Source organism: Scyliorhinus torazame, chromosome 11 (assembly GCF_047496885.1).
Source record: "Scyliorhinus torazame isolate Kashiwa2021f chromosome 11, sScyTor2.1, whole genome shotgun sequence".
NCBI lineage: Eukaryota > Metazoa > Chordata > Chondrichthyes > Carcharhiniformes > Scyliorhinidae > Scyliorhinus > Scyliorhinus torazame.
Window position 1 is genome coordinate 155,764,113 of NC_092717.1, and position 20,946 is coordinate 155,785,058.

General features: G+C 46.0%; 1 protein-coding gene and 1 long non-coding RNA gene across 4 annotated transcripts in view; one reads left to right on the forward strand and one right to left on the reverse strand.

The window, feature by feature from the left end:
- LOC140385595 (uncharacterized) overlaps positions 1–20,946 on the forward strand; it is a 130,978-nt gene that overhangs the window by 104,686 nt on the left and 5,346 nt on the right. The window lies entirely within an intron of this gene.
- The window catches only part of myom1b (myomesin 1b), a 246,733-nt gene that overhangs the window by 42,268 nt on the left and 183,519 nt on the right, over positions 1–20,946 (reverse strand). For all 3 annotated transcript variants that reach the window (XM_072467909.1, XM_072467907.1, XM_072467908.1), the window contains 4 exons: positions 14,182–14,338; positions 8,474–8,580; positions 6,453–6,497; positions 6,181–6,317 (listed from right to left, as the gene is read on the reverse strand). In XM_072467909.1, coding sequence (XP_072324010.1) covers positions 6,181–6,317; positions 6,453–6,497; positions 8,474–8,580; positions 14,182–14,338 — 446 coding nt within the window. The remainder of the gene's footprint in view (positions 1–6,180; positions 6,318–6,452; positions 6,498–8,473; positions 8,581–14,181; positions 14,339–20,946) is intronic.

A 20,946-nucleotide genomic window follows, 5' to 3' on the forward strand; every position in this document is an offset into this window, starting at 1 on the left:
TATATTAACCTCTGTATAAAAGGTCGGCCATTAAGACACCAACCAGAGCAGGAACCCAACAGGGATCTACCGGGCAGTGTACATATTGTGTTGTAATTAAAACTACATTTCTTTATTTTTACTCGGTGTGGACTCTCCGTGTCCTTATTAAACTGGCAACAAGGAGTAAACTGGTTTGCTGTCGCCGCAGCGACCTACTCAGCTGAGCCATCTCCCCGATTTTCTGGACCCAGGTTTGGAATTACTTAATTCACCATGCCTCTGTTGGGGCGGTTAGATGCATTTGACTCCGGTGTTGAAGACTGGAACCAAAACGCATAAATGATGCATTATTTCTTCGGATCCAACAACATCATGGAGAACGAGTTCCAAATGGTTATACTGTTGACGGCCTGTGGAGCGCACATGCTCGGGGTGATCCCGAGTCTCACATACCCGGTGTTGGCAGGTACGCAATTGTTCAACCAACTTGTGGAACAACACTTCACCACGACCCCATCAGTAACAGTTCAAAGATATTGGTTTAATGTAGCAGAGAGGTCCTCCAGCAAGTCCATCACCGAGTTTGTATCTTGGCTACATAAGATAGCCAAGTTTTGTGAGTATGGAACTGCTTTATCCAATATGCTCCGGGACTGTTTGGTCTGCAGTATAAATAATATGGAAACACTGAAAAAACGTTTGGGTGAAAACTCCCTAACCTTTAAGCAGATCTCCTTGTTCTGGGAAAATGTGGAACGCGGTGTCCAAGAGATATAAAGGAGGTGAATGTTTTAGGGCATCGCCCCTCACTTGGTATCCCCATAGCCCGAACCGACCGTCTCAGCGACTCCAACCTCTTGGCGAAGCGCCGGTCACCGAGACGCGGGACGTTCCCCGACTCGGCTGAAGGGACATAGGCACTGATCAAGGCGTACTCGCAGGCAGCAGGAGGGCCAGCGCTCCAGGCACCCTTATTGAGGTAAACATAAGCCCCGGGACCGGGCTTTGCATCTGGATGGCCCACAGGAGGCCGAGGATGATGCTGAGATGCAGCTGAACTATTTGGCAGCGTCCAATGAGACTCCTATTCGTGTGCAGATACAGGTGAATGACCATATGGGAGGATCTCTATTCACCTCTGTATTAAAGGTCGGCCAGTAAGCCACCGACCATGGCAGGAACCCAGTAGGGATCTACCGAGCAGTGTATATATTGTATTGTAAATAAAACTACAATTCTTTATTTTTACTCGGGGTGGACTCCCTGTGCCCTTATTAAACTAGTTCTCTGCATTCCTTTACTACTTCACCATGATTTTGTGCTCTAAGTAACCGGGAAAGCATAATGAGTTTAAAGCCGATTAATGGGCGCCGGGACCATGATGTGTAATTAACGAGTATCCATTGAAAGTAATGCAGGTAGTGTGCTAGCTTTATGATGGTTGCTTAGTTCCCACATAGTGGCATACAGTTCAGCACTAAACGTGCTTCTGAATGGCTCCATGCTCAGCGGGAGGGCCCTGGGTCTGTGTGAAGTTAGTACCAATTAAAGCTATAGCCTGCACTTCCTAAAGCTAGTCTGTAACTTTTGAAGGGGAAGGGTATTCTGGCTGCACAAGCTCATTCCTCCAGCAGGAAAACACAATAGGAGCAGGAAGTAACCTGAGGAATGATACAGCAGGCCATAGAGTGGGTTTCCTCCTCCCTCTGGAAACTTCTTGCCACCTGTCTCTGCTCCATTTCCTGTGATGCAGCAAATCAAAGGGTATTGCAACTGGTTTAGCTCAGTTGGCTGAACAGATGGTATGTGATGCAGAGCGAGGCCAACAACATGGGTTCAATTCCCAGACTGGCTGCAGTTATTCATGAAGGCCCCGCCTTCTGAACCTTGTCCCTCACCTGAGGTGTGGTGATCCTCAGGTTAAATCACCACCAGTCAGCTCTCCCTGTCAAAGGGGAAACCTTTGTGGTCATCTGGGACTATGGTGCCTTTGCTTGCTTTACTTTACTATTGGAACTGTAATCTCCATGACTGGGAGAAAGAAAGTGGCACATTCAGAGGCCTTTGCAAACCACGCAATGCTTTCTTCCAAAGGTCCAGCACAACTCCCTTCCAACTGAAAGGTTTCCTGTCGCCTACCCCGGCAACACAATGGGTGGGATTTACCGGCTGTTCGCGCTGGTGGGAAATTCTGGTCCCACATCACCACACAGGTTTCCCGCTTTCTCCGCCAAAAAACAGGTGGTGGGGTGGTCGGTAAATCCCACCCAATTTTTCTACTAACTCTGCAGCAGCAAATAGTTCGTCAAAACCACCTCAGCTGAACAGTGAATGGTGATCTCTGTAAGTATCACTCACTAGTGGGTTGATTGGGGGGGGGGGGGATGTGGAGTTCATGGAGTCAACATTTGAGTGGTTAACAGAAGCATTAACAGGAGTGGCAAAGTCCAAAATTACAAGGAGGGCATTTACACACTGACTGATCTGCCTTTTCTGTATACTTCCGGCATTCACAAGATGCCCCCGCTATCACCCTTCACAAAATGGTGATCAGCACAGGCTGTACTGCGAGTGTTCAAGTAGTGGACTACCTGCCATTTTATTTTGTGAACGGGCTCATGCAACATCAGGACTACATGCACTCTGGAGTCCAATATTGCAGTGATCATCTCAACCCGTAGACTAGTGCCTTGCAAGGACAATCAGCTGACTAAGTAATATCATCCAGCATATTGTCCTTTATTTGCACTTTAGTGATGGCCAGGAACACTTACATATTCTTGCTATCCAGCATTGCTATGGAGCAGAATTAAACTTAAAACATTAAAGATCCATCTGAGCTTGTGCAGTGATCGCAGCGTGATCTGTTGCACAGGCTAAGGTGTTTTTTAAATAGCTAGCTTTGTGGTTGGGTACTAAGTTACTCTGCAGCAAATGCCAGACATTCACCACAGGCATTCTTCTCCTGCCTACCATATTCAGAAAACTGGCCTGAGTTTGAAATTTTAGCCCCAACCAAAATGGATGCCACAAAGTCCCAGCCTCATTATCTTATGTGATAAGCCATAATTAAAAACATTAAAACAGTTTCACAGTATTAATTAATATTAGAATAATTTACTGGCTTTCTTCCTGCCTTGATGATATTGCAATGGAATTTTCCAAAAATAAGTGGACTTGTAACAGAGTCTGGTGGTTTGAATACCAGGAGTGGCAGTCATTCCATAGTTTGCAGCTATTGCTGGAAAGAGATTTGGCTTGTACCTACTTGGCTACTGGACAGAGTGGGTGGGGAAGTAATAACTGATATTTTGGGCTTGTCCATTGCATGTGCTTTTCCTGTTAGTCAATCAAATTCATCATGCTGAGTCCATAGTTATGGTCTTGCAGCTGAAAGACAAATTATGGGAACTTCCTCGTGATTTTACCAAACAGCTGCCGCAACTTCCCCAGAAGATTGGTGAAAATCCCAGATGGACACAAAACTGGGTTGCCACTGAACCTCCGTCGATGTGGAAATTCCTTGTGGAAAGTTCCAGAGGCAGTAAGATAAATGGCCAGAATTAGATCACCAATATGGTAATTGCATGCTTTCACTAAATCACTTGAGAATAAAATCTTTATCAGCACTAGACTCTCAAAAGTCCTGTAGGTTGGCTAAAATGGAATAAAAATGAATTCATTTTTAAAAAAAGAAGGCTCATGTTGACTTGCATCGTTTAGCGAATAAGCTGTTTTATGCTATACTGAGTAAATGCGCTATGTAATAGTACTGAATTATACAGGCCGGGGAGTACCGGATTTGATCACAAGTTTGTACTGATTGAGCTACCTGATATCAGGACGACATTGACAGGGATATCACAATTTGTTTAAGTATGTCAAGAAATCAACAAGGTTCCCACTGCTGAGAATTATCCAGTTTTGCTGCTGAAAGTTCTGTGCATTTTTCTATTGTTGAGAAGCCAAGGTGAAGGCCCAAGATCCATTATGCAGGGGTGCGAAGTTGAAAATGTAGATGTTAGATGAGGAGAGAATGAAACTGAGTAGTTAAATCCTCTATCAAATAGCCTGCCTCAGCTCACACATGATAGTTATTTGAGGTATCAGAGCACTCCGGCAGCTAAAATGTTTTAGCCCAGCAAAGATCCCTTCTCGCATTCGAGAGGAAGGGAGCAAAAGGGAAAAGAAAATCCAATTAAATTCTTCTCCTGCATCCCCAAAAATACATTTAATTTCTTTAATGTCATGATTGCTAATCAAGTCTGTATTTTACCCAGCTTGGCTATGAAGCCTATGAAATCTGAATTCCGCCAGCCAATTACAGTGCATGGGCTGGATTTACTGGGTCTGCCCCCTGCCTGGTTCGTCCGGTCCCACCGAAAATCAATGGACTTTTGATTGTGCTGCCGAATCTCCTGTGGTTGGTATAGCCATGACGGGACCGGAAAATCCTGGCCTCAGTCTCTTTGACTGCTTGAATGTTGGTGATAGTTTAACAGCATGACCACTCTTTTATCTTTTAAAAATCCATCTCTACAGTTAGTTCAAGGAAAGGTTATTTTACAATCAATCCAGTTATTATGACCAAGATTGGGGCTTGATGAGCAGGTTGTGTGCCAATCAGGTTGTATTGTGATTAAGGCACCACACTAGACTACTTTTGAGTTTGATATCTAAATGGATGTCGGTCTGCTGAAAACAAGAAATTCTGTGTTGCAAAAACCCAAAATGCTGGAAATGCCCAGCAGGCCAGGCAACATCTGTGATGAAGAAGATCTTACATCATGGGTGCGATTTAATGGGAAAAAAATCAATGTCCGCTTTTGGGCGGGTATGGCAGGATGTCTCTCGGCGGCTGCGGCATTGAGAAACACTCCACTATTCAATGGCACTTTGCCTTTTTTAGGCCTTGGCGGGGAATGCCCCATCGAGTCCGCATTTACATTATTACCTGCACTGACTAGCTTAACTCGCCAGCGCAGGAAGAGCACTCGTGGACAGGGGCACCATTTTTAAAGGTAGACCAATCTTTCGACCCCCCCCCCCACCTCAGCATCCCTGCCATGGCCTCCGACCCTCCACCACTGCACCCAACGTACTTCTTCCGGGGTCCCGAGCCCCTTCTCATACCACCTCTTAGGACAAGGCATCCCGGGCCCATCCCTTGGCATGGGCAACCTGGTACCCAGGCACCTTAGCACTCCCAGCCTGGCACCCATGGCAGTGCCCCTATCAGCATGGCAGTGTCACTCAGGCACCCAGAGTGACACTGCTAGGGTGCCAAGGTGGCAGTGCCATAATACCAGGTTGGCAGTGCCAAGGTGCCCGGGTGCCATCAGGAATACTAGGGTATCACCCTGCCCAATGTCCGTCCACCCACTCATAAGTCTCCAGTGGCCTGGGAGACCACCCCGCCCCCCCCCCCCCCCCCCCAAGGTACCATTATGACTGGTCCACGTTTGTGTGGATTAGTACGAACGGTGAATGGTCGAGGCCTCGCTGGGGGGGCCGTTAGTTCCTGGGCCCCAGGACAATACAGCGCAAACATTTAAATGAGCTGAATGGCTCATTTAAATAAGCTGATCGGGTTCACGCCCAGTGAGGGCGAGATCCAGATCGAGGTTCGGTTGAATCTTGCAAAATATCTCAAGCGTCGCCAATCTCGCGAGATTCAACAGCCTTGTCATGTCACCAAGTCAGGCATGACGAGCCAGTAAATCCTGCTCCAGAATTCTGTTGTCTCGTGAAGAGCTCTCTCTGACCAACTAAACCATCGGTGGAAGAAAGAAGGTAAAAACTCCAATGTACACTTGTTTTCTGACATCTGTGAATGGCTGTGTAATTAATCTGAGGGAAGGGAAGTGAATATTTACTTCAAGAAGATATTTCTGGAGTAAATATACTTACTATGATTTGAAAATTCAAAATAGTTATGTTAATTAGGTGATGTTTCTACTTCTTTCCTGGGTCACATTTGAAATCTTCAAGTAAGAATGTCTCTACGTTTGATGTCTCAGCATTGTGAATGTGTTGATGACAATTTCCTGTATTTACTACTTCTGCTGGAAGTTAATATATTCCTTTGAAATAAATTTACAGTTTTGCTATCCTTAGCTCTGGTGATAAGGAGTCTCCAAATAAATACAAATTCTTGGTTAATCATTTCTGAGCTTCAGATATTAGTAAGAAACCCACCTCGTCATTTTTAATCTCCTTGTCATTAAATACAAATTTACATTGTCCATTTGGAGAGAGACGTTCAGCCTCCAACCAGAACCGCACTTTTCCCTTCTCCAGTAGCTCAACTGCGAGTTCTGACTTCAGAGGTACAACTGTCAACACAAAAAAATACGATTATTTGTCATTCTGTCAATTTTTATGTTACTTTTTAAATAGAGTTCTCACATTAAATCAAAAGGATTACAACAAGTATAACTCCAGGGGATGGCTCGATTTGGAATGCTTACCTGGGAATTTATGTTCATGACTCAGCTCCAGCAGACGCAGCAGTTCTGTAAAAAGAAAGAAAAACAGGTTCTAACAACCTTTGAAAAGCCACATGAAGATCTTCTTCCCGAGTTGTTAAGTTAAACATAGAACCTTTAAATCAGGTTGCAAGATACTGGAATGGATTCAATGAAACAATAACAACAACTTGCAATTGGGAAGGCCAAAGCCATTCTCTTCAAACCCCTGCCATAATCTCTGCATGTCATCAATTCCATCCCTTTCTCTAGTCAGTATCTCAGGTTGAAACAGATCATTTGTAATATTGGCCTCTTATTCCGGATGAGTCCCGCAAAGCACTTCGGGCGCCACGGTAGCACAGTGGTTAGCACTGTTGCTTCACAGCTCCAGGGTCGCAGGTTTGATTCCCGCTTGGGTAACTGTCTGTGCCTAGTCTGCACGTTCTCCCTATGTCTGTGTGGGTTTCCTCCGGGTGCTCCGGTTTCCTCCCACAAGTCAATAAAGATGTGCTTGTTAGGTGAATTGGACATTCTGAATTCTCCCTCTGTGTACTCGAACAGGCGCCAGAATGTGACGACTCGGGGTTTTTCACGGTAACTTCATTGCAGTGTTAATGTAAGCCTACTTGTGACACTAATAAAGATTATTGGACCTCATTTGTCTTTGTTTCATCTCAGCCATATGCCACCAATATCCTCATCCATGTCTGTGACCCTCCAGATTCAACTATTCCAATGCTCTTCTGATTGGCTTCCGATCCTTCTCCCTCCATAAAATTCAGCTCATCCCAAACTTTGTTGTTGGTATTTTGTCTCTCACAAAGTTTTGTGCGTTGTGCTCACTGACCGATTGGCTCCAAGTGCCCTGGTGTCACATGTTTAAAATTCCTTCATGGTTCAGTGCTCATCCTGCAAACATTTTCATTTATTTTGTAAGCACACTTTTGAAAAGTCTTTTAAATTATATTGTCTCAACCCAATAAAGTATTACTCTATCCCCAATTATATTGTTATCACCCTTTGTAAAATGATGCATACTACAATTTACATGGAATGGAGCCACGATAATCCTTTAATGTTTTTCAATATCAAGTGATCTGGTTGCAACGAGCTGCAACCATCTACCAGACCTTTATCAGGGGTGCATAGTCCACAGTTTAGCATTAAGACATCAAGGGTTAATGCTACTCAAAAGGTTCTAAATTTAACACTATTTCATACTTTCTAAGAATAAAACCCATCTTATTTAGTTTACTTTACTTTAGCAAAAGAAGGCATTGGAGATATTTGGTGGGAGGATGGGCTTCACTTTTCTTCACTTCTTAAGCTTGGAAGGCTCATCTGAAACCGCACCGCACCCCCCCCCCCCACCCCCCACCCAATGGAGACAGTCACCCATTGGAAACAGATTGGATGCAGTGAGTGACTGATCAATGTGCAGTATGTCAAGAGGCCGGAGGCTGCTAGTAGGGACACACAGTATTGTTCGCAGGATCCAGGTAAATCTCAAAGAACAAGTTCTATGAGTTCTAGGAGGCCTTGCAATTGGGAGTGGGGGAGCCAGGGAACACATGAGGCTTGAACTTTCCTTCTGGAGATGAAGGAACAGGCTACTCCTCCTGGTCCCACCAGTTTTAATAAAAGAGAAAGAAAATGTACACCTCCTGCCCTGACTCCTGTTCCCACTTCCTTCACCTGGCAGGAAAGGCAAAGTATCCTTGCCCTCAAACCGCTGCTTAAAATTGCAGTTAGTCCTCGATGATGTCATTGGACCCACTCTACATATTTGAAAAAGGAGCCTGCCTGGTCTGAACATGTGTCCTTCCTGCCCAGTTAAAACTGACATGAGAAATGCAACTTCTCCAGACAGCATCAGTTGCTACCTTAGTTTTTAATTTTTTCTACAATGGTCAAGAATGCAATGGAGACCTTAGCTCGAGGCGTGATTTCATTCAACATTGTTTTTAAAATCTATTTGTAGCATCTCTGTAAATTGGATTGGTAAATACAATTTTATATACCTGCTTCATCGATGGCATAGCTGGAAGAAACTCCATCTGTTCCAGTGACAACACAAGAGTATATACCCAAATCATCCTTCCCTGGGTCATTGAAAATGGCTTTTGTCCTATTTGAGAAAGAAAGAATTCAATATAATTGAACACACAGAACTTAGAACATTACAGCGCAGTCCCTTCGGCCCTCGATGTTGCGCCGAACTGTGAAACCACTCTAAAGCCCATCTACACTATTCCCTTATCGTCCATATGTCTATCCAATGACCATTTGAATGCCCTTAGTGTTGGCGAGTCCACTACTGTTGCAGGCAGGGCATTCCACGCCCTTACTACTCTCTGAGTAAAGAACCTACCTCTGACATCTGTCCTATATCTATCTCCCCTCAATTTAAAGCTAAGTCCCCTCGTGCTAGACATCACCATCCGAGGAAAAAGGCTCTCACGGTCCACCCTATCCAATCCTCTGATCATCTTGTATGCCTCAATTAAATCACCTCTTAACCTTCTTCTCTCTATCGAAAATAGCCTCAAGTCCCTCAGCCTTTCCTCATAAGGTCTTCCCTCCATACCAGGCAATACTCTGGTAAATCTCCTCTGCACCCTTTCCAATGCTTCCACATTCTTCCTATAATGCGGCGACCAGAATTGCACGCAATACTCCAAATGTGGCCGCACCAGAGTTTTGTACAGCTGCAACATGACCTCATTGCTCCGAAACTCAATCCCTCAACCAATAAAAGCTAACACACCGTACACCTTCTTAACAACCCTCTCAACCTGGATGGCAACTTTCAGGGATCTATGTACATGGACACCGAGATCTCTCTGTTCATCCACACTGCCAAGAATCTTACCATTAGCCCAGTACACTGGGCGGGATTCTCCACTCCCACGCCGAAGTGGCCGCGCCGTCGTGAACACCGTTGAGGTTCACGACGGTGCGAAACAGCTCCGATCCCGACCGATTCAGGCCCTGACAATGGGCCAGGATCGGGGCCGCGTCATCTACACGCGCCTGGCCTCGTCGCCCGCGTAAAGGCGGCGCCGCATAGATGACGCGGCCGGCTCCGCATAACGGGCGTCATGCGCGAGTTGGCCGGCGCCAACCCGCGCATGCGTGGTTGCCGTCCTCTCTAAGTCCGCCCCGCAAAAAGATGGCGGACGAATCTTGCGGGGCCGCGGAAGGAAGGAGGTCCTCCTTCAGAGAGGACGGCCTGACGATCGGTGGGTACCGATCGCGGGCCACCCCACATTTGAGGTACCCCCAGGTGCATGATCCCCCCGCAGGCCGCACCCCCCCAGCGTTCACGCACCGTTCACGACGGCAGCGACCAGGTGTGGACGGCGCCGGGCGGAACCCGCCATTTTGGCCTGGCCGCTCGGCCCATCCGGGCCTGAGAACAGCGGGGGTGCCGGAGAATCGCCATTTTGGGTGTCTCCAGCGATTCTCCGGCCTGCATCCTGCGGAACTCGACCGGGTCATTCCCGCCGCTTGGGAGAATCGCGGGAGGGCGTCGGACCGGCATCCCGGGAAATTTTGGCGGCCCAGGCGATTCTCCCAACTGGCGCGGGAGTGGAGAATCTCGCCCTCTGTCTTCCATTGTATTAACATTATATATATGTTATTGAGCCACATATTGAATCTAAAGTTTTGCTTTAGTGTTTATTTTCTTTTGTTTCACCTCTGTTCATCGTATGACTTTTCCATAAAATGTTGTTCGTATAATGATTGAACTTCGATATGGTGCAACATGGTATGACAAAGCTAGTGACGTATTCAGCACTTGATATCAAGCTAATAATAGTTCATCTGTCGGCCAAGGTATTGGACAATTGTGTAAATCAAGTTGCACGTTCCCTAGGCCAAAGTACTGATGAATCAACGAATGCCTCAATAATCCTTTTATCTTACGATTATTTTGATATAGGCTGAGATATAATGTGGGTGATGGGGGTCTCGCCTACCAGTGGGCGATCCCGTGCTGTTTTTTCTGGTAGACCCGATGCAATTACATTCCAATCGGGCACTGACAGGCCTCCCATATGATCAAGCCCCGAGTAGAGTGGAAATCCCACCTTGAGAGCTGCTGGCCAATCAGACCAGTGCTTCAGTATCCGGCAGTGCCCCCAGGAGTGGTGGCTTTTGCCTGTATTATACCAGCCTTCCCCAGGGATCACCACTGAATTACTGGATAGAAGTGAGTTTGGGCGAGATGAGGATCACAGGGAAGGACGGCCGACAAGCCAGGTCCCGCCGGTATGGACCATGTCCATTTCACGCCGGCGGGACTGGCCAGGAACGGGTGGCCACTCAGCCCATCGGGGCCCGGAGAATTGCCGGGGGGGCCCGCTGCCAACGGCCGGCGACCGGCGCAATCCCCGCCCCCGCTCGTAAACCGGTGCTGGAGAATTCGGGGGCCAGCGTCGGAGCGGCAGGGCGGGATTCACGCCGCCCCCCGTCAATTTCCCGACCCGGCAGGGGGTCGGAGAATCCCACCCCAGGTCTCCCGATTAGGCACAGAGTCAGAGTCACAGGGGTCTACAGCACAGAAAGGGCCCTTTGGCTCATTATGTCTGTGCCGGTCATAAACAACCACCTAACTATTCAAATCCCATTTTCCAGCACTTCGCTCATAGCCTTAAATGCCTTGGTATTGCAAATGCACATCTAAATACTTCTTAAATGTTGTGAGGGTCTCTGCCATCCTTTCAGCAATGAGTTCCAGACTCCCACCACCCTCTGGGTGAGAAGATGTTTCCTCACATCCCCTCTAAACCTCCCACCCCTTAACTTAAATCTATGCCCCCTGGTCATGGAGCCCTCCATCAATTATGCCCCTCATAATTTTATACATCTCAATCATGTCTCCCCTCAGTCTCCTCTGCTCCAAGGAAAATAACACCAGTCTACCAATCTCTCTTCATAACTAAAACTCTCCAGCCCAGGCAACATTCTGGTAAATCTCCTCTGCACTCTTTCAAGTGTAATCACATCCCTCTTATAATATGGATTCCGGAACATAATATTCTAGATTTGGCCTAACCAAGGTTCCAGTATGACCTCCTGCTCTTCAACTCTCTGCCTCGGCTAATAAAAGATAAGTATACCATGCCTTTGCAACCATTGTATCCACTTGCTCTGCTACCTTAAGGACATACACATCAAGCTACCTCTGATCGTCGGTGCTTCCCCGGGTCCTGCATAGCATAGCATAGCATAGCATTTACAGTGCAGAAGGAGGCCATTCGGCCCATCGAGTCTGCACCGGCTCTTGGAAAGAGCACCCTACCCAAGGTCAACACTTCCACCCTATCCCCATAACCCAGTAACCCCACCCAGCACTAAGGGCAATTTTGGACACTAAGGGCAATTTATCATGGCCAATCCACCTAACCTGCACATCTTTGGACTGTGGGAGGAAACCGGAGCACCCGGAGGAAACCCACGCACACACGGGGAGGTTGTGCAGACTCCGCACAGACAGTGACCCAAGCCGGGAATCGAACCTGGGACCCTGGAGCTGTGAAGCAATTGTGCTATCCACAATGCTACCGTGCTACCGTCCTGCAGTTTATTATGTATTCCCTTTGCCTTGTTCATCCTGCCCAAGTGCATCACCTCACACTTATCTGGATTGAATTTCATTTGCCACTGATCAGCACATCTGGCCAGCCAGTCTACATCCTCCTGTGATCTAAGGTTATTCGCCTCACCATTTACCACCCCACCAATTTTCATATCATCTGCAAACTTGCTGATGAACCCTCCTACAATCATGTCTAAATCATTTATATAAACCACAAACAGCAAGGGTCCCAACCCTGATCCCTGCGGGATTCCACTGGACACAGGCTTCCAGTCAGAAAAACACCCCTCAACCACCACCCACTGCTTCCTGCCACTCAGCCATCTCTGGATCCAATTTGTCAAATTTCCTTGGACCCCATGGGCTCTTACCTTCGCTATCAGTCTCCCATGTGAGACCTTATCAAAAGCATTGCTGAAGTCCAGGTAGATGACCTCAAATGCATTTCTATCGTCTACACACCTCGTCACCTCTTCGAAAAATTCACTCAAGTTGGTCAGACATGACCTCCCTTTAACAAAACCATGCTGACTGTTCTTGATTAATCCCTGCCTCTCCAAATGCAGATTAATTCTATCTCTCAGAATTGCTTCTAATAGTTTTCCCACCATTGAGGTTAGACTGATTGGCCTGTGTGGTAGTACCAGGTATTGAGGTACCTGAGAGGTGGATGACTATTGGTTAGACCCAGGAGTCTACCATTGGCTGATGTACATATCCTCTGCCTCTCAGGGCGGAGCTAAGAACCGGTGCCGTCCCAGCAGCCTTCACTTTCTGTATCGAAGCTGCTGGGAAAGAGTTCTAGCAGATTAAAGCCTTCAGTTATGAATCACTTTGTCTTGAGAGTAATTGATTGCGCCTCAGCCTGTAGTTTCCTGGTAGTTTCCCTTCCTCCCTTCTTGAATAATAGTACCACATTGGCTATCCTCCAATCCTCTGGCACCTCTCCTATGGCCAGAGAGGAATTGAAAATTATTGCCAGCGCACCTGCTATTTCCTCCCTCCCTTGCCTCACTCAACAGCCTGGGATACATTTCATCTGGCCTTGGACATTTGCCTGCCAAACCACTCAGGACCTCTTCCCTCTCAAAGTTATTTTCTTTAATTTTATCACAGTCTTTCTCCCTGATTTCTATACCCACGCCGTCCCTTTCACGAGTGAATATCGACGCAAATTATTCATTTAGAACCTTACCCACGTCCTCCGGCTCCACACACAATTACTACTTGGTCCTTATGAGACCTACCCTTTCCCAAGTTATCCTTTTACCCTTAGTGAACTTGTAAAACAACTGAAGACTTTCCTTCATTTTACCTGCCAGTGTCCTTTCATGTCCCCTTTTTGCGCTCCTAATTTCATTTTTAAATTCCCTTTTGCACATTCCATATGTCTTTAGGGCCTCTGCTCTCTATCTGCCATAAGCCTCCCTTTTTCTCCTTACCCAATGCTGTATATCCCTCGATATCCAGTGTTCACTGGATTTATTGGTCCCACCCTTTTTCTTGATTGGAACATGTTGGCCATAGAATGCCCATGAATGAGGGAATCCCCTGGAAAACCCAATAAGATTTGCTGGGCGATGGTAAATGCCCTGCCCACCATTAGTTGAATACCAGCAATGGCAGGATCAGGCCTTTAAGTGCCACCAAAGGGCCTTAATTGGCTTCTGAATGGAAAGACTGCCCAAATACTATACCCTGGACTGACTGGAAGACGGTGGGAGAATGGCTGGATCTTACCCTACACCCTACTGTCTGATCACCCCATTGCCACCTCCCTCTCCATCAGCTCCAAATTCAACTGGCGGTGTGCTGTGGGGAGGAGAGACATTAAATTCTGCCCATTGACAAACACACGAGCATCAAATATACTGATGCAGAATGGAGCCAATTTTTAAAATTTTGATTTCACATATTTTTGAGATTATTTCCAGCAAAGTACAGAACATCTTTCTTTTGTAAATACCATTCTTTTTTTCTGCCTAAATAAATTGCTCGTTGTTTCACCAAGTGTATCCAACACTACAAATAAAATTGGTAACAATAACAAGATCTCCCAGAAAGAAACAGTCAAGCATGGCAGCAGGGGCCCATTGCGACATAATAATAGAAAAATATAATTACTTTCCGCCTTTTGTCTCCATAGTAAGTCTTGGTGAGTCAATGAGTTCTTCATAATTTTTAGACCAAATGAAGTTCGAACCTTCTGGCATATCACCACATTCAAAGTTCAGAGAAATAACTCCATCGTCATCCACATTGACAGACATCTCTTTAGTACCTGAGATAAGACAGAAAGGATTGCTTTCAGAGTTCTAATTTTCCTTATATGTCGGGGGCTGACTGTCAGCACCTGGAAAAATGTATGCAGTATTTTTTGCATAAATACTGTCAGGCCTGCCGACTTGTGTAATTGGTGGGAGTCTCACATGATTTCACTTTTTGCAATCCCACACCTCTGCAGCAGAACCCCGTTCCCCATGGCACAGAGCTGAACAGACAGGCTTTATCAGTTATATGACCTTTTCTGCTCTGTGACAAATGCTTACATACAAATGCCAATAGTTACGTATCAAAGGAAATAAAAAGCAATGTTGATAAAGGGGAACCTGCAGATGTGCCGTACTCAGAAGGCATTTTACAAGGTGCCACGTCAAAGGTTACTACGCAAAATAAGGATTCATGGTATAGGGGTAACATGTGAGCTTCGACAAAAGGTTGGTTTGCCAACAGGAAATAGATAGTCGGCATAAATGGGTCATTTACAAGTTGGCAAGAAGTGATGAGTGGAGTGCCACAGGGAGCAGTGCTGGGACCTCACCTATTTACAGTTTATATCAATGACTTGGGTATGGTTGCTAAATTTGCTGATGACACATACATGTTTTGCAAAGAGAACATATGGGGCACGATTTAACATACAAATATCAGAGCCCTGTTTTGGGCCTGCAGCACAGAGAATGACCCTGCTATCAAATGGGACTCTGTTGTTTTTCTAACCCTGGTTGGGAATGTGCTACCGAGTCCGCACTTACTTCGCTTCCTGTACTGACGAGTTCAGCTCACCAGTGCAGGAAGAGATCAGGGCATCATTTTTAAATGTTGCCCTGATCTCTCTTATCCCTCGGACACCACACCACAGACTCCGGATATCCCCACTGCGCCAACTTACCTCTTGGTGGTCCTTGAGGCCCCTTACTTCACCTCTTAATGGCAGGGCACCCCCAGCCTGATCTCTGGTGTGGGCAACCTGGCACTGGGGCACTGCCAGCCTGGTACCCTGGCAGTGTCCCTGTTGGCCTGGCAGTGCCACCTGGGCACCCTGGCAGTACCAAGTGTCACTATCAGGGTGGCACTGCCAAGGGACCTGGCTATCAGTGCCAAGGTGCCCATGTGGCAGCAGGGGTGCCAGGTACCATCCTGCCCAGAGCCTGACCACGTGGGGGCCTCCGATGCTGATACGTCTGGTCCACATTTGTGTGGACCAGTGCTAAACGGCACCATGTCGAGGTCTCCCAGGCGCGGGCCTTCGTCCTGAGCTTCGGGTGAATCGGGCGCTGATATATTTAAATGAACCTAATGGCTCACTAAATATGTTAATCTGGATCTCGCCCTCGTAACGTCTCGCAAGATCTCATTAGATTTGCAAGGCATTCCAAGCATCGCCAATTTCTTGTGTGATTTAAGAGTCTCGTCGCGTCACTAAGTCGGGTGCAATGAGGCTGTTCGAGCGCGTCCAAGGACAGAGGTTAAGTGGCTGGACAAAAAAATGGCAGGTAGAAGGTAATGTGGGAAATTGTGAACTTGTCCACTTTGGCAGGAAGAATAGAAAAGCAGTACACTATTTAAATGAAGAGAGATTGCAGAACTCCAAGGTACAGAGGGATCTAGGTGTCCAGGTACATGAATTAGGGAAAGCTAGTGTGCAGTTACAGTAAATGATTGGGAAGGCAAATGAAATGTTGTTGTTTATTGCAAGGGGGATGGAACATAAAAGTAGAAATGTTTTGTTCCAATTGTACAGGGCATTGGTGAGATCACATTTGGAGTATTGTACAATTTTGGTCTTCTTATTTAAGAAAGGATAATAATGCAGCTCAGAGAAGGTTCACTCAACTGATACCTGTGGCCAGGATATTATCTAATGATGAAAGGTTGGACAGGCTAGGCCTGTATCCATTGTTTAGAAAAATAAGAGTTGATCTTATTGAAACATACAAGATCCTGAAAGGACTTGACAGGGTGGATGATGACTTTCCCATTGTGAGAGAGATTAGAACTAGAGGACACAGTTTAAAATTAAGACCAAGATGAGGAGACATTTTTTGTCTCTAAGGTGGTTGTGAGTCTTTGGAGCTTTCTTCCCTGGAGTGTGATGGAGGCTGGGTCATTGAATATTTTTAAGGCAAAAGTAAACAGATTCTTGACTAATGAGGAAGTCAAAGGTTTTCAGGGGTAGGCTGCGAGTGAGTGGTGTTGAGGCCAGAATCAGATCAGCCATGATCTCATTGGATAGCAGAGCAGGTTTGAGGGGCCGGGTGGCCTGCTCCTAATTTTTATGTTCTTACGTTTGTAGGTATACAGGGGTTGGCTGTTTTTTGAAAAGAGAAGCACAAGTCTCTATGCTGCCATTGTTTCTTCCTAATTGCTGCCTGCGTTCCAATGTTGCAGTTACCACTTTTCACCTATCCAGACTTTAGGATCTGGTGCCTCTCTTTAACCAGCCTACGTTGTAGTTTTCTGGAGTACAGACACTTTGAATACATTGGGCAGTAGTTTTCCAAAATTGCACAGTGTTAGATCAAGTGAGAATTGCTGTGTGAAACTCGTCGGCTTCACAGATGCTGTTATGTTCTGTGACCTTGCCGCTACAATGATACGCACAGAACATCCGGTGACTTAACTAGAATGATGATTTATTGATGAACACATGGAAAGATAACAAACAGAATATTATACAGGCTAGGTTACTATTTGAGTTCCATGAACTCTCCTGGAACTACTCTATGTGCGACTATCCTGTTGTACACCCTACTACCAACTCGCAAGTGTCCCACGTCACATGGCCAACATCTGACGTCATCAGCTGGTTGGAGGTCGCATTGATAATTATGTACAATATTATTCACAGGCATAGCACCACATCCCCCTTCCTTTGGAGATGTTATAATGTGGAGATGCTGCCATTGGACTGGGGTGAGCACAGTAAGAAGTCTTACAACACCAGGTTAAAGTCCAACAGGTTTGTTTCGAATCACTTGCTTTCAGAGCATTGCTCCTTCCTCAGGTGAATCTGAAGGAGTTGTGCTCTGAAAGCTAGTGATTTGAAACAAACCTGTTGGACTTTAACCTGGTGTTGTAACACTTCTTACTTTGGAGATGTTAACATTGATATACGGAAACATGATTTGTATTATCGTTCAACACATATGCATATAGAGATTCAACTGTGCTTCAATTAACATGATATGCCTTCTAAATATGTCCCTTGTGCACAGTTCATTGTGCACCTCCGACTGGATCACCCCACTGATCCTCTGGGCTCTTGTCAGCTTTCCTACGTCGCTTTTGCTTCTGGAAGATTGGTTTGCATGCAGGTCTTTTGTGTCTTAGCCTTTTGACGCGATGCGCTCTGAAAATCTGTATCCTTATTGGCCATGCCTGCATCACTAGCTGATGCTTTTAGCTGCTGTGTCATTGTGTGCTCTCTGGCCTGTCAGCTACATTGCCAATGTCTTCTTGCTCAGCATCATGAGTGTCGGCCACATTGCTGATGTCTTCTTGCTTGGTGTCATCGGTGGGACTCATGGTATCCCCCATTATCTTCCTCTTTTTTTTTATTGAGTGCGATTTTGTGACTGATTTTGTGCCTGCTCCTCTTTTTCCCCTTGGTTTTGGTAGCACCCATTTTGCCGTTGGCCTGTGCCATGGGAGCGGTTGCTTGTGGATCGTCTGCTGAGACGGTTCGTGTTGGCATACTTCTGAGGGACTGTGCGGTCGTGGTCAAGTATGCACCTTCAGCAGCTGGCTGCAGAGCCTCGCACTCTGGTGTCTGGGTTGGATCCACATCTCCAACCTTGGGTGCTGTCCCTACATCCTGTGTTTGAGCCCCAAGTAATGGCTCCTCGTCACTCGAAATGACAATGGATAGGTCATCTTTTTTTGAAGAATCAAGTAATGGCTTATCCTCGTTTTGTAATATATCTGTATCATCCGAACTGCAGTGGAACTGCATATAGATACAGCCACGTCTGGTAACATGGTATCAGTATCATTTGTCGTTGGGGAATTGCATACAGATACAGCCATCTGCTCCTCTAACTCATCTTTCGGTGGAGTGACCTTGAGTCTTGGGGAGTCCATTACTGGAATCATTTCAAAGGCCTGAGATGATTCATCTATGCTTCTGGAGCCTTTTTCTCCTAAATGGGTATTATATCTTCCGTTATTAGTTTGTTCGCAGCTGAGTTGTTTTCCTCCGAGGTGTCTGCTACCACAATCTTACTTCAGTCTCTGCGCACGCCATCTCAGGGCTTTCACACTTCTTGGTGCCCTGCGAAGACTGGGCGTCCCTTGTGATCACCTCGTCATTCCTGCCAAACCAGTGGAACGGCGGTTCACTGCCGTCATCTTCTGGCTCATCATCCGAGTATTCACTTTCCTCATCGTAATCATGGTCGTCGTAAGTTTCCATCATCGTAATGATCATCATCATATTCAGCATCATCATCATCCTCTTCCGTGAAGTGTAACACTGCTCGTGGAATTATGTGTTCATGCAGGAATTGACCATTTTTCATATCAACAGCGAGTCTTGCTGCAGAGCTTCCATCTCACACTCCATGCTCTGGAACCTCAGGAGAAATGAAGAAGTTGAAAAAAGAGTCATTTAGTATAGTTTCCGTGACTGCTTTACGAGTAGGCCGACCCTTATGCAACTGCTTCATTTTAATGTTTTCAGTGTGACATTTCTTTCTTTCTTCCAGTCGATGTGGCAGCCTGTGCACCCCGTGATTGTAAATACGAAGCAGCCTGACCCATCAGGCCGCAACTCCATCTGGTATGTTTTTGCGAGCACGTCATTTGTGAAGTACTCATTTGGTTCAAACTTGAACTCCAGAGTGAAGCTCATTGGCTGTTCCGGATCTGAGAACTTTACGGCAACATCTTCTGGATTCTGCAGGATGGGCTCATCATATCACTGAGCATATTCTCATTTTCGAAGACCGCCAACCAGAACTCTGAGGTGTCCTTTGGATCCTCCATCTCTGACTCTGGTTGGTTTTCCTCCACTTTCACTATCGCTCGTATCTCATCGGATAATTGCATCACTATATCTAGTTGCGAGTCGCAGTAATCTCGCTGACAGGGATGTACAGCCGCTCAACTAGGTTCAGGGCCTCACATGCATCCGCCCCTATGATAGACTCCCTTTTTGTGTCCACAATGGAATTGGAATGATGTGACTTCTGTTGTGTACCCATACTTCATGTTCACATTCCCCCAGCGTCTCAATCTCATTCACACTGTAGTCTATCAGCAGTGTCGGTTGACTTACGACTTTTGTGGAACAAGCAGCCCGTGCAAATCACACAGACTGAGGAGGTTTGTCCTCGCTCCCATGTCGAGCTTGCATTTTATCAGTGTGTCGTTCAGCATCACTGGAATTGTCCATCTGTTTTCGACGGTATCAGCTGGATCATCACTGTTATTCCAACTGGTCATTAAGCCATCTTCCTCCTTCATATTCGGACTCATCATGTCCTTGGTTGAAATTAGATCAATGGAAAATAATTCTTCAAGGGGCATCTCATCAATTGCATTGACTGACCCTGTTTAGTCCACTGTAGGCTGCAAAAAACATTGTTTGGCAAAATGATTTGTATGGCCACACCTGGAACATACTTTTCCATATGCTGGACAGTGTCGTGGGCCATGTTGATTGCCACATTTCTGTCATAAGATGGCGACTCCAGTCAGCCACTTAAAATGGCTGCCCGCACTGAGGCCACATTTTTTATTAAACTGCATCACAGTGCTGATGGCGCTGGCGTCTTCTTCCATGTTGGCGCCAAAATGTTTCAAACTGAGTGTGCTGATCTGCTGTGCAGCCAACTCACTCGTGTGGCAAATCTTAATCGCATTTTCCAATTTCAGTTCTTCTTCCCATAACAATCTCTCCTGCAGCTTATCATACGATATGCCAAATACTATTTGGTCACAGATCATCGATGATTTTAGATTGCTGAAATTGCAGGACTGGGCCTACAGCCTCAAGTCGGTTACAAAGCTTTCAAAAAATTCACCTGGTTTCTGGGTACGCGTTCGAAAAATGTATCTTTCAAATGTTTCATTTTTTTTGGAGAGCAATGCCGATCGTACTTTATCACCTCATTGTAGCTCTTGCTGTCCTTCTCGCTATTTTAGATTTTGGTTGCTTGTGGGCCTGCCACCTTGAGCAGCAATGCAATGCACCTCCTGTTAGGGTGTGCCTGCAGGCCAAGGACTGAAACATAGAGCTTAAACTTCTGTTTGAAAATGCGCCAGTTTGTGTCTATGTTACCCAAAACTTGAAGCTGGTGAGGTGCCTTTAAACCTTCCATCTCAAACTTCACTGTTGTTTTTTGTGTTGAGTCACCAATAGCCGTAGTTCACCAGGTCAGTGGAAGAATCTTTTCCTTTTTTGTTCTTCGGACGATTTTGCCTCGTCTTTTCAGCTGTTACCTTTAAATATTCAATACTGCTGGTACCATGTTGTGTTCTGTGACCTTGCTGTTGCAATGATGAACACAGAACATCTGGTGACTTAACTAGAATGATGATTTATTGATGAACACGTGGAAAGATAACAAACAAAATATTATACAGACTAGGTCACTATTTGAGTTC